This window comes from Aquila chrysaetos, chromosome 3 (assembly GCF_900496995.4).
Source record: "Aquila chrysaetos chrysaetos chromosome 3, bAquChr1.4, whole genome shotgun sequence".
NCBI classification, from domain to species: domain Eukaryota; kingdom Metazoa; phylum Chordata; class Aves; order Accipitriformes; family Accipitridae; genus Aquila; species Aquila chrysaetos.
In genome coordinates, this window is record NC_044006.1 from 42630844 (window position 1) to 42644999 (window position 14156).

A 14156-nucleotide genomic window follows, 5' to 3' on the forward strand; every position below is an offset into this window, starting at 1 on the left:
ATGTGGCAGGGCAGTAACGAATGTCTGGGCTGCTTCCCTTTGCCTGGGAGACCCCTAACTGAGCCATTTCACTAGTCTCAGGCAATGGTCTGCTAAAATAAGCAGTCCCTGCTAAAATAAGAGACTTAGATGACAGTGTAAAACCTGTTACTTTCTCCATATATAAACAGAATTTTCTGCCTATTGTCTCACAAGTGAGACCTCTTGAAGGGTACGCTGCATGTTTACTTCAAGGTCAACATCCCCATGAATCAATTCTGCAAGAACAGTACTCCTCCAGTATTCAGATTCCTCTGCCTTTATTCACAGTTCCTACTGTGATAGCCAGCTATTCAGGCACAATGATGAGTAAAATAAAAACAGTGGCCAGTCTAGGTCAGCAGCATAAAGTGACAGAAAACACAGACCAGAAATGGGATGTGAGCCAAGAGCAGGCCACTGTGTCTCAGACATGCTACCAGAAAGTTCATTATTTGGATACAAGGCCGCCAATATACAAACTTCAGAAAATCACTGACACATTGCAAACAGAAGCATTGTACAGGCGGCAGCTTTCAGGAAGGCCTGAACTTGAACCCCTTCCAAAATCTGCATGTTCCCTTTCCTACAAAGACTTCAAGCCCAGACATTTGGATCAACATACAATATGGGAAAACCCAGCTAGTCTAAATAAGGCAGGCTTACCACTGGATGTAGAGTGAGGAAAGCAGAATTTTGTTGCACAAGCTTTGGCATCAAGAAGCATGTCAACCTTCATGGAGACCAGAGGATGGGCCAAGACAGACAGCACTGCCTGAATGGATACCTAGCTGTAAGGTTCCTCTCCCTAGCTGTAAGGTTCCTCAGAACCAGACAGCACTGCTGGAGCTGCAGCATTCCTTCTGTAAGACAGCAGCACAAAAACATTTTCATGATTCCATAAGAGGAGAGACAAAAGACCTCCGAGGTAACATTACTGAGGGGAAAAGACACAAATTCTATGGTTTCAATGCTTTTTATTTCTTTAATTGACACATTCCTTGGTCCTGTAAAAATAGAGTAACAAATAAAAAGTACCTCAATACAAACTGTCTGTCCTTTCCTAGAGAACCACAACAAAATCAAACAGTAAAGAGAAGGGCAGCTAGGGTAGCCCAGGACATGTGCTGCCTGTTTGAGAAGACTAGAAGAGCTTGTCTTGGTCTAAAGGCTGTGAAAACATGACTTTTCTTCAGAAACACATTAGTGGGATAAACACTGGTTACAGAAAGAGCTGGTCCATTAAAGCCCAAATGGATTCACAAATGAGCATTACAGTCTGGGAATAAACTTAGGCTGTGAATCACAAGATGATTTTTAATGGTTACAGCAGGGAGGTTCAAGAATAGCTCTTCAATAGATGCAGAGAGGATCAGAAAACAGGCTGCTTCAGAATGGACCTGACAAGTTTATGAAAGGAGCTATGACACAGTTGCCAGCAACAGCTGGGGATCACACTTACTGACCCAAAAAGGCCCTTTGCAGGCCCTCACAAGCACCAAGCTTCCAGGTCAAAAGGACCCTCTGCTACTCTGCAGGGAACCAAATGCCAATAATGTCAGCGCTACCATGCACACACTGGGACAAACATGATGCCCACAAGCACAGCACACTCCCAAAGCCTCCATGCTCTAAGGTTGACTGTGGCCTCTCCAAGCCTACATTCCTGTCAGACCTATTGTGGCTTTTATTTCAGACTCTTCTCTTTCCTTTTTTACTCATTGTCTAAGACAGGAACATTTAAGAGAACTGGAAAGGCCACAGAGACTGTATTTAAACTGCAGTGAAGACTGGTAGAGGGAGAATGGGATTCAGCAATCCCTGCAGGGCTTTGAAGGAGCTTTAGAATGAAGCAGGTAAGCTACAGAAAACATGTAATCTGTTATTAGGAGTTAGCCCTAGATGGCTCCAAGTGGTCAATATAGTTGCTAAGGATTAATAGCAGGCATTAACTTGGTGGTTATAAAAATAGTTAAGAGCAAGAGACAGGGACAGAACAGCTCTGCTGCCGTGTTGTGCTTACTGAGCTGTTCAGGATTCCTGAACAGTGTGAACAAAACTCAACCAAACAAAAAAGTCCCCAAATGCAATATATTTAAACATCTTAAATAATTTTTGTAAAGACTTTTGAAAATAAGAAAGCAGCAAAGGAAACTTTAGTGGAAAGCTATCTCATGGATTAGCAACTGGCTTTGCAAAAAGAATGCGAAGAATAAGCTTAAATTGCTATTTTCTGTGTGTTGATAGATTAATATTGCTGCTACCCAGAATTCAGGAGCATAGCTAATATTGGTTCAATTAATATCTTAAGGAGCTGCAGCCAAGTGGGGATTAGAGAAGCACAAACAGCACATGGGCATTCATTGGGGTTTTTTTAACTCCTTAATTAAATGAGGGATTATTCAGTTGTTTCCCAGAGAGGACCTGAAGAGGGAGCAAAATGCCATTGTATTTTTCACTGAGAGTTTTTTCATTGCAGTTTTCTAAACTGTCCCATTAAGAGCTCAGATAGATTCCCCTCTCCCTTCAAGCAAACCACTGGAGTTCAGGAGACTGCCAGGATCATACACTGAATATACAGTTCAAACAGAACCATGCTTCCAGCTAGCCATTATCCACTGGACTTTCCTTTACAGGAAGAGATACTAGGAAAGAATCATGGCAGAAACATAAATCCCTGATTACTTTACTCATGTGTGACATCTTCAGGAGGCCAGTCAGGAAACAGTGCCCCCCAGCAGTGCACTATTTTCTGTGCAAGTATTCAGAGTACAAAGGGCTCAGTGGCTACCAAAAGGATATAAGGAAAATGATATGACAGGAGTCAGAGAGCTTACTTTCCATTAGGAGAGGATACTCACTTTCTATCCCACCTTTACACATCTCAGAAACAATCAGACTTTTGGTTCTTAAAACAGAGATGATTAATGCATTTATTAGGACACAAGAAGAGTACAGGAGAGTATCTAAAGGATTTAGTACAAACGTAACTGAGCAGCATAATAACAGATGAAATTTAATTTAAAAGCAAAGTATGAAGAAATGTACTGCAAAGAACTGTTGAAGACAACTCAGGCACAAATGGGTTTTAAAATATTTGTTACCTCCTGGAGGAATGATTTCAAAATAAGTGCAGACTCCTGCCTTTTGCTCTGCCTCTAGCACCATTCAGGAGAGATTAATGTTAAGTACAGAGAAGACAGAATATTATGTTATTTCATAATCCTCACGTATCTTGCATTTAGTTTTGTTCAGCATATTTGCAAAAAAATCTGGAAAAGAGCAACAATTATTAAAACCAGGATTAGTTATGCCCCAAGAAAGACATGTGAAAACTGAACTTGTTCTTTCTGGAAAAAAAAACCCAACCCAACCAAACCAAACAAAACCGACCACATAAACAAACAAAAAAATCCCCAACAAAACAAAACCCCCAAACTATAAACTACAACTTAGCAATGAGTACATAACACATTTACTACAAAAAAGTTTCATAATTCATTGGTATCATGTATCTGTAAGCCCCTGAATGAAAAAGCTCTGGGACTTTTTGTTTGGTCAAATTCATCAGACAAAAAAGAAACTTAGAAAGTACACTCTAATTGTTTAGTTTTCTGCTTGGAATATGATGAAGGCAAAGAACTTAATATAATTTTTTAAAAAGTCTTAGAGACATATCCTAGGAGCATAAGAAAAACATCTGCAATGCTAGTAGTTTGGACTAAGTGTTCTCAGTGCTCTGAGACTTCCTGCTTTAGGATAATAAGCTTGTCCTGGGCAGTTTTTAGTGTCCGCAAAGCATCCAGCATTGATCATTGCCAGAAACTGTGCCAAACCACTAATCTGCTCCAATATAACACTTGACACGTTCTGAAGTCATATGTGAAAACAAGCAGACAATGAAGCTGGGATATTAAAACCAGATTCTAAAACTACCAGCCAGGCAATTACTTGGTTACAAAAGTCTTGAAAACTTGACACAACAGGCAGCAAAGCTAGCCTAAGATCTCCACAGGGAGGAATCCCACCTCTTCCACTGACAGAAACATTCCATGGGTGCTACCACCCACAGCAGTGATTTCATCTCAGTGAAGAACACAGCCTGTAGATCTATGAAGCATGAACATGTTGTCTTGTAACTTCGTCAGGCTTCACATTCAACAGTTCCTCCTGCTGCTATAGAGCCCTCCTAGATCTGCAGAGAACTGGGTATACACTTCAAAGCATTAAGCCTGCCATAGCACACTAGTTTTATTTCTATGGGAGAACAGAGCTAAATTTGCCAGTTTATGGCCTTATTTCTACTTATGTTATAAATGGTTTCTGCTTTGAAAATCCTAAGGTAAGCAAAGCTTTTATTTTTTAAGACTCTCATCTGAATCGTGGGGCCATGCTATTGCTCTTATTTCATGAAAGGTCCTCCTGTCTGGCCTATAGCTTAAATACAAGAACTGTGTAGGCTTTACTAGACTACATTAGATTAGCATATCGTCATTACATAAGGAGACCCAACCATACAAATCTCCTTACAAAAGGAGTCTTAATTTGGAGCTTTTCTCAGGGCTAAGTTGATGCTTTGGAGACTAATTTGACAATATCTTCATTTAAACTACTGCAGAAGTACTTCTTACTCTATAGCTTGGATTATTCAGAAGATAATGTCCCAACTGATCATGTAAATGAGAGGACAGTAATCTTCGGCTCCCACAGATACACAAAGCAAATGTATTATCAACGTAGGCAATTGTCATCCCCTCCAAACAGGATATGGCTGAAATTCTTCCAACTGTTTGATTCATCAGAAAGTAAAATAATTTTTTAAAAAATCGAAAATGTTGTAGCTTTGACCAATTACTTGCCACCTAAAAATAGAAATTGAAGCCAGTAGAAATTACTGGGTTTGTACCATGGTTTTTTTGTGAGATGGAATCAGACTCTCAGGCAATGCTCAAGACGTTTATTATACATCTATTATTTTAAGCTTTGCAGTAAACTGTGGAAGACGCCACAATAGCATGAGACTAGCTTTAAAGTTAAAAATATAATGGACTTAATAAAAGGATACCCTTTTATTTGTCTTTCAATTCTTGAGCTCCTAAGTTCTTTTCCAAAAGCAACAAAACTATGTTTTTAAGAAAAGCTGAACTTCTGACAAATTGTTAGGTCCTGAATCTTTCAAATATGAATGTCCTTGTGAGTTAACTTAATTAACTTTGGCCTTGAGTCCAAAAATGTTCTTTTTTAAAATAACTATCTTGAATTACCTATCTTTTTAGCCTACTTTTACTATGGGAACTGGTTTATAAGGATTCAGAATGAGTTTTCTGATAGTAAAACAGAAGTTGATGCAGTCAGCTAGGACAACTCTTGCATTTGGAAGTCCTTTCTTGCTATTCCATGCTACGTTGCAAATTACCTCACTTCATGCATTTATGTTTTGTACTCACTACTCCTCTATACTCATGCGAACAAGATGCCCCTTTTGTGTTACTTGCATCAAACCATAAACTGATTACAGAGAAGCTGTATCCCGCACTTCTCTCTATCTTATACGGAGGTCCAAGGCCTCATCATACTCTTCTGTGAGTCTACAGATAACTAGACATCTACCAGTCTACAAGCAGCTACTAGAACAAATACTTGAGCAGGGCAGTCCAGTATCTCAACATAGAAAAGACAGGCATTGAGTCAATGTTCTCAGCTGGAGGTCTGTGTCTGTTTTAAGTTGACAAAGAATGACTCTGAACCCTGGACCTTCTTAATCTACCCAGCTCCCCACAGGCCAGATGCTGGGAATGACAGAGACCTCTACCTACAGTAGCCTAGGGGACACTTCATCATAAAATAAATGGCTACCAAATAAATCTCCATGCCTGTGACATAAATCCACAGCATCAAAGAATGGACAAATTACTTTGGTATTTTCACACCTGTTAAACTCAGCAGTAAATTTATCACTCAGCAAGTCATGGCATTATAATGGTTGTGCAATTGATTCAGCTATGAAATATTTTGGCAGTCTTCCAGCTGCCCGCTCCGCTTCGCACTCTTGCTGGATTGGCTGGTGTCTCTCTACCTGTGTTACCTGTCACTTTTTTGATAGCTTACTGCAATGGTGAGCAGCATTGCCCCACACTGCCCTAACTGGAGTCCAACAACATCCTGGCCAGGGAATTCGCAGCCTCTCTGTTCACCTGAAACCTCTCATAGTAGAATATCCCTTATCTCCCCTAGTGCCAAGCAGTTGCATCCACAGCCCTACAAAATTCACTCTCCAAAACCACAGGAACAGCAGATACGGAAAGAACTTTAAGTTCTGCCTTCATCTGCTAAGATCAAATCCTTCAAATGCCACTCTGCACCCTGGGGTCCAGAAAAGATTTCTATGTCCCACTCCCAAATATTTTATAACATAGGCATGTGAAAATACAGCAGCAGTTCTTTTTGAGACTAGCTTTTATCTTTTCAATAATGGAAAATATGCATTGAATGCAATCCAGATATTCAAGTCAACATAAGACTTGTCATTTTTAAAAAAATAAAAATCACAATGTTGTCTGAGACAACTGCACAAAGCATAAATACCCTGCCACAAGAAATTACTATAAACAAAACTTAAAATAAAACCAAGACTTGTTTGATAAAAATGTTACACAAAAGTAGATGCTATGCACAAATTTAGCTGTCTTAAGAAGGAGCCTAATATGTAGTGACCCTTAGCAACTGCAGCATCTCAGAGACTCTGCCTTTCCAGCTGTTCTAAGCAGTAGCACATTTGCCCTCTCTGTCTTAGAAAACACAGCAAGCAGGAAAGATTAGAGGCATGCCATTCATCAGGGATTTTTATTCATTCTTCAGTCTATAATATTTTCCATCTTTGTTCCTCACCTGTTTGGGTGAACAGGTTCTTGTCTTCCATCCAAATGCCCTGTAAAAGACATAATAAACATAAAGCCATCAGTATATTCCAAATGACAGGACTTGCACCATGACAGTGTTGAAAAGTAACCCTAAAGCATATGTTTGCCACTGCAGAATATTTTTGAAGGATCGTAACATCAAGAATTTTTCAAGCCCAGTCCAGAATCACTCTTTATAGTTTTTTCGAAGCCTGATTTATCAACATGAGAGAGATACACCTTTCTCCTGAACAATCTCAAAGGCAAAGTGCCATGGTTTAACCCCAGCTGGCAACTAAGCACCACACAGCTTCTAACCCACTCCCCCGCCGCAGTGGGATGGGGGAGAGAATAAAAAAAAAAAAAATTTAAAACTTGTGGGTTGAGATAAAGACAGTTTAATAGGACAGAAAAGGACGGGAAAATAATAATAATAATAATAATAATAATATACAAAACAAGCTCTGCACAATGCAATTGCTCACCACCCACTGACCAACACCTAGCCAATACCCAAGCTGTGGTGTCCCCTGGCCAACTACCCCAGTTTATATACTGGGCATGACGTCATATGGTATGGAATACCTCTTTGGCTCATTTGGGTCAGCTGTCCTGGCTGTGTCCCCTCCCAGTTTCTTGTGCACTCCCAGCCTTTGCTGGCAGAGCAGTATGAGAAGCTGAAAAGTCGTTAACTTAGTATAAACACTGCTTAGTAACAACTAAAACATCAGTGTAGATTTATGACTCGGGTAATTTCTTAAAACCACTCACACCACCGTGACTGCAGCACAAATCACGGACTCACCAACACTGGCACAGTTAGCTGATAAGTAGCAGCAGCTCAGGCTTGGCCCACTTCTACCCAGGAAGAGGATGAAAAGAGGCCAAGGTACTCCAGCACCTAACCCCTGATGATTCCAACACAAGAAATGGGTTCTGAGGTATTTGTCAAAGACCAAACAAGAAGTTTATCACAGAACTGAGAAAAAAATCCACGTTCTCCTAAGTTCCAGTCTAGGCCCATAAGGCCGTCTTTCTTCTTTTATCTGCAGTGTACCTCTTAAAGAGAACTGATTGGTTCTTTCACCCTGTTTCCTTTAGTATTGGACTTCACACATTTGGTTTACTTTTCCTTCCTTCCTTTAGGACAGAATTACACAGCAATAATTCTGATTGCAAAATAACTATCGTTCCCATGTGTAATGGTCTGAGGTAGTAAAAAGACAAAGGTATTTCAGGTGTAACCACAGTGAATAACTGAAAGACTAAAATACAAACCTTCTAGGCAAACCACACCAAGGCAAACAGTATAATGAATGCCAATACATGTAGGAAAGTAATAATGCACTGAAAATGCACCCTGAGTAATTTTAGTTTACTCCAGCAATTCAAACCCACAAAGCCAGAAAAGCCCTGACTTTGTCTTCAGCATTGCCTCTGGAAGTCCCACAACATATTCTGTGCTACAGAGGAAGTCATACGACATGTTGGGGATTCACACATAACATACACTACAGGTGCTATATTTAGCAGAGAAGAGTAAAATTTCACTATTAGTGTGTCCTACCGCAGAATGTTTCTAAAAGTAAAACACTGGGCACCTCAAACAATCCCCCTTCCTGCACCTTCTACTTTACTTCCAGACCAGTTCTTACCACTGTGTTGCTCCAAATTCACACTTAGTAACGCCCAAATGGGCTTAAACAAATAAGTCAAGTCCTCTCCATTCAAGATACCTCCTCTTACTGGTGAAAACACATCTTTTAAACTCGTATATTTTCATATTAGGCAGAACCTCTGCTTCCACTAACAATACAGTACGCAAACCCACAAATACTCCGTTTCTATCATTTACACCTTCATGAAAGGGTATACATCATGACGGCTGGCAGTCACGCAGCCAGCAGACATCTGCATGGTCAGATGTAAGGCAGAGAAGACAAGAGTTCATTTTAGAGACTGATTTTTAGTACGCTAATCTTTACCGCTGAAAACCTCACACGTTCAGAATTGTCCCTGAGAGCACCATTTTCTTATTGCAAAGTTTAACAAAAAACGATTCAACTCTCTTGAATGAAGGCACAGTTTTCAAAAACAGCTTCCTGGAGAAAAATTAAAGTAACATTGCTACAATGTCCCTCCACATGCATCAGAAGGGTTAACTGTGAAGCTCAACATGCAATGCTCAGTAAGGAGCATACATATTTAGAAGGCAAAACCCAACAGAAATTAAGAGAGTTACAGATGCTTGAAGTCTGCATTCTGTGAAGAAGGGGAGAACCTTTGAATGGATGTCAGTGGGCATCAGTCCACATCAGCTGCTTAAAGAAGCTTAAGAATTTACACTACTGTAACTTCTTAAAGCAGCTTAAAAGGTACTTTCAGCTCTTTCCTCTTTTAAAGATAAGAGCAACCAGAGGTCTTATCACAAGTCTTGTGATATTAAGTTACATACACCTGGCTCCTGGAATCATGTAAGACACAGAAGCCTTACTAAATAAAATTACAGTCCCTAAAATCATGGTAAAAAGTCTAAAAACATGAGTGAAGTGCACCATGATAGTTCAAAACCAAATGGAAAATAAAAGAAACAGAGAACGCCTTTAGTTTTTAAACTGGTATCTTTCCAGTCAACCTCATAATTCTGGCAGTCTGACATGATTTGAGATTTGACTTGGGCAACAACAGGAGAAGTCAAGATGCCAATTTAAAGTGGTTCCATTGCACGTATGTTACCTCACTCCCCACGAAGTACATGAATTTAGCTGCATATCATAAGCAAATTAGTTTTATTGTAGTAAGTGTACTGCCAAGAAGATTACAGCGTTAACTGTGAAAGTTTAGGAGCGTATTAATATTTTGTATATACCTTGCAATGAAATGTTAGAAGCTGCACAAACATGTGTCTCATGCTCTAGACACCACAAGCATTGGAAAACAATGCACTCTCTCCACACCACGAAGTGATAATTTGCTGAATATTCTTACAAATTGTCTGCAAAATTCTGTCATCAGGGGAACTTCTGATGTATTTTTACCCTGTCCTTGTTCCCTCTTGCCTTCAGATGAGCACTGCTCCCCACGGCAATTACAGGAGCACACTTATACCAGTTCCAACATAGCATAAAAGCACACACAGATAAAAAAGTTTTTCAAATGCCAGAGAGGGGGAAATTCTGTTTTAATGTCCCTAGTTAAGGCAAACAGTTCACCTCTTGTGATCACTGCCTTCGGATCACTGGACATTATTATGCTAGGCTTAACAGCTCTTCTTCCTCCTTGCCAAGGAGAGCGAGATGGTAGTCGTGTCTGAAACGCATCACATAAATTCTGCCTAGAGGTCCACAACGCATGGGTATCGACACATCCTCTTCGAGCACCACAACGCTGCCCAGCCTGCTGGGAAGACGCCTGGGGCATCTTCTTCTTTTCTTGTGGTGGTCCCTTCCGTTATACTCTCATCTTCTTCACAACTGTATAGTTTCAGCATCCCACAGGAGACGCAGGGTCCAACCGCCCACCCACTCCCCCTCCAGCTCCGTGTGGCGGCACACCGTGGGCTGGCGCTGCCGGCCAGGCCTTCTCAAGTCGAGAGGGTTTTAGCCTCGCTTTTGCTACCCGCGACCCTTCCGCCCCTTTTTTCCCTAGGCTCCCTCGAAGAAGCTTTTAAAACTCCACGACACGCACGGCGAGGCGCCGCCCTTTGCTCAGCTTCACCTCACGAGAAGCCCCGACCGCCTCACGGCTCCCTCGCCTCCCCTCTGGGCGGCGCCACAAAGCACCGGCGGCAACGGCCGCCACAGCGCCGGGAGGGGCGGGGCGGGGCGGGGCGGGGGGCGGTGGCCTCCCAGCTACGTCACGGTCACAGCCCAGGCTCCGCCCACTGCCCCAACCGCCCGCTGAGGTCCCTGCCCGCTCGGGGCGCCGCGCGACCTTTGCTTCGCCTTCCGCTGTGCGCATGCGCCCGGAACCCGCCCCCCGCTCCCGCGCGCCCCGTCGTTCCTTACGTACCAGAGTTACGTCTGACGCCATTCCGCAGGGACAGGGAGGGGGAGGGGGAGGAAGCCCGGAGACTCGCCGGTCGCAACCGACCCCGCTAGCCTCCAGCGCCGTGACGTCCCGCTTGGCGGGCAGGCACCGTAACCAATCAGAGGTCTACAGCCCGGCGCTTGATTGGTCGTCACGTCGGGAGGGGCGGGCCGAGGGCCGGCGCGGCTTGGTTGCGGCAACACCGGCTTACATAGGGCGGAGTACGGCGTGTCCTTGGGCTCAGACGCCGGACGGTGCGCGAGTTACTGGGCTTGTGGTCACCGCCGTGGGCGCAGCGTCAGCGGGGCGGCCGGCCAGGCAGGTGCGGGCAGCAGCCGGCGGCGTAGCCGCGCGCGCGGCCTGGCCCGGGCCCGGGCCCGGGCCTGGGCCTGGCGGGCCCGTTAGTCCGGAGGGGGGCAGCGAGGCAGCCGGGCGGGAGGGAGTGAGGGACGTGGAGGGGAGGGAGGGCGGGAGGTGCCCTCGTCTGTCCTGAGGGCGCGATTCCCGCCTCCGTGGGCCGGGGCGGAAGAGCTCGGGGCCGCGGCCTAAGGAGGTGTCCGGGGTGCGGCGGAAGGTCACCGCGGGGCCTAGTGGCCCCACCGCGGGCCAGCCGCCGCCCGGGGGGTCCTGTCCTCACCCTACCCCCCGCTTGCCTGGAGGGTCCCCCCGCGCCGGGAGCCGGCTCCTCGCCTCAAGGTCAGCCTTCGCGGAGGTAGAGCCGGAGCCGGGAGGTGCGGCTGCCTTTGGGTGCTCTCGCCACACCTCGTGGAAACCGCGTCGCTGCTGGCGGGTGCTCGGGCGGCATCCCGGCCCGTGGCGAGAGGGGAGCGGGCCGGCTCCGTGCCTGCCGCCCTCGGCTCCTTCCAAGGTGGCGTGCAGGTGCGCTTCTCCGGCTGAAGGGGAGAAACATGCAAACGGTCCTGTCCCTCTGCATAAGGTTATTTGCGACCGGGAAACTTTCCCGTTACAGATGTACAAGCTGTATGTGGAAGTCGTGTTCAACTTACTCTTCAAAAGTTATCTCCGTACTGTTTAAATGCTGTGGCGCAGTTACGTTGCCCGAGGGGAGATTTTTTTTTTCCTGCTCTTCAAGCATGTTTATCACCTTGATACCTTTTGCGTAGTCTAATGATTCTATGCTAATTTTCAAACCCAGGAGCTACAGCTTGTAGGTAGAAAGTGTGCTGGAGAATTATTAGACCAACAGGCCATATATACCGTTTTGTAAACCATCAGGGCGCTTTTAAAGTTTCTGTTGAGTAGGTGACCTTGAAATTGCAATACTGACCTCTGTGTGTGTTCTTGGTCTAGTACTGAAAATGGGAGATATCGAGAAGGGCAGGAAGATCTTTGTCCAGAAATGTTCCCAGTGCCATACAGTTGAAAAGGGAGGCAAGCACAAGACTGGACCCAACCTGAATGGCCTATTTGGACGCAAGACCGGACAGGCTGAGGGCTTCTCTTACACGGATGCGAATAAGAATAAAGGTAAACGTAAAGCTGCTCTTATGAGTTACTAGGGACAAAAATACTTGCTTCTCAGTGATAGTTCTAGGAAGTACTGAAATCTGCCAAAAAGTAAAATAATGTGGAGGACAAGAGTATAAATGTGTTTGTTATTTTGAAGTCACTAACTATCTTTTTTTTCTTCTCTCTAGGTATCACCTGGGGTGAGGATACTCTGATGGAGTATTTGGAAAATCCAAAGAAGTATATCCCAGGAACAAAGATGATTTTTGCGGGTATTAAGAAGAAGTCTGAGAGAGCAGACTTAATAGCATACCTCAAAGATGCCACTTCAAAGTAAAAGTTATCTGCTGCCTTATTTATTTCACAAAGGAGATGGCAATGGAAATGTCTGTGATGAGATTGGTTTTTAAACTTTCTATTTTTACATGTACTGTGTCTAACCTTAAAATCTGTCTCACCCATCCGATAACGTTGCTCACGGTGGGTCACTGGAGTACACGCTTGTTTGGCAGCCATTAACTTAATGGAAACTATGTAATTGGGTTGATTTAAATGACTATAATGTTCAGTCATTCTTCATGATAGAATTAAAAAAAAAAAAAAAAAAACCAAATAAAATCCAAAACATTTCCCGCCTCTTCATTGTTTAAAAAAAGAAATAATCTATAAGTAATCAAATGAGTGATTGTTAGCAGCATAATAGCTTTGACAGCCCAACTCTTCCAGATTAAAAAGCAGGGTGGTTTTTGGCATCTTTTACCGTACATCTTCTGCTACATTAAAGACTTTTTTAAAAAAAAAAAAAATACCCAAAACAACAAAGGCTAAAAAAAAAAAAAAACCAAGATAGTATTTTTCTAAATTTAATCAGTGCTAGGTGTTGTGGTATATATTAATCTGTCTAAAGCTTGCGATAAGAATGCATTTCAGCTGATTTGAATTCTCTTTGTGAAATGGCAGTTGTGTCCAGCCACTTCTCTTTTATCTAGAGGAAGCATGTTACCTAATTTATCCAAACTTTGACAGCTGCATGCACCAATAGAGTATAACTCCCCTTCAGAAATATCTTCAGTTTTTTAAATGTTACTTAAACCCTTTGTTCAGTAAATCTTCCAAAACCAGCCATTCTTAGTGTAATGAATAGAACAGAACAATATCCTCTTCTGCAAATACAAGTGCTAAAGACCAAGCGGAGAGTTATTAAATCTTCTTAATTCAGCAGAAACATTTACCTAAAATCTACTGTTACAGGCAATTTCAGATGAAGGGGTGCAGGAATGAATGTGCTCATAGACTGAAAGGAAACAGTCTTCCTGTGTGCCTGCCTGTAGCCAATGTCATTACTTCTGAAGGTTCTGTTTCGCACAGTGTAAAGCGGTATTTTTAATGTTTTAACTGCTTTTTTTTTTCATACTAAGCAAATTGTTCAGATGAATGTATTTACTGTGTACCAACAGTAAGGCATAACTCGGAGCAATCAATACTGTAAATTAAAAAAAATTAAAGTCTTGTTTGCTGTATGTGTCTAAAATTAAGTGAGAAACAGTGGGAATGTAGAGAAAAGTTGTGTGTCCAGCTCTACATCACGAGGAAATGAGACAAGCGAAAGCTCAGCGTAGAAAAAAGTAAATGCTGATGGAGTTGGTCTGAGAGATACTTACAAGTGTGGTGAAGTTAGAAAGTATTTTGGACTAGAACTGCTAGCAAAGCTAAGCTCTTCCACCAGTGTTCTCTTTAACA

The 14156-nt window shown here is 43.0% G+C and overlaps 1 protein-coding gene and 1 long non-coding RNA gene across 5 annotated transcripts; one reads left to right on the plus strand and one right to left on the minus strand.

Moving 5' to 3' along the window:
* Positions 1-2968: 2968 nt before the first annotated feature.
* LOC115339646 lies at positions 2969-10876 on the minus strand. The gene is made up of 3 exons (XR_003922789.2): positions 9787-10876; positions 6907-6946; positions 2969-3290 (listed from the first exon to the last, which is right to left on the minus strand). It is a non-coding gene; the product is annotated as an uncharacterized LOC115339646 (long non-coding RNA).
* Positions 10877-10997: 121 nt separating this feature from the next.
* On the plus strand, positions 10998-13926 carry LOC115339645 (cytochrome c). Of its 4 annotated transcripts, none has more exons than XM_030009905.2 (3): positions 10998-11264; positions 12258-12434; positions 12605-13926. In XM_030009905.2, the coding sequence occupies exons 2-3, from the start codon at positions 12266-12268 to the stop codon at positions 12751-12753; spliced, it is 318 nt and encodes a 105-aa protein (XP_029865765.1). In that variant the 5' UTR covers positions 10998-11264; positions 12258-12265; the 3' UTR covers positions 12754-13926. The 4 variants fall into 4 exon arrangements, with proteins under 4 accessions (XP_029865765.1, XP_029865764.1, XP_029865763.1 ...); XM_030009904.2 differs by having other exon boundaries at positions 11012-11268; XM_030009903.2 differs by having other exon boundaries at positions 11177-11200.
* The last annotated feature ends 230 nt before the right edge of the window (positions 13927-14156 follow it).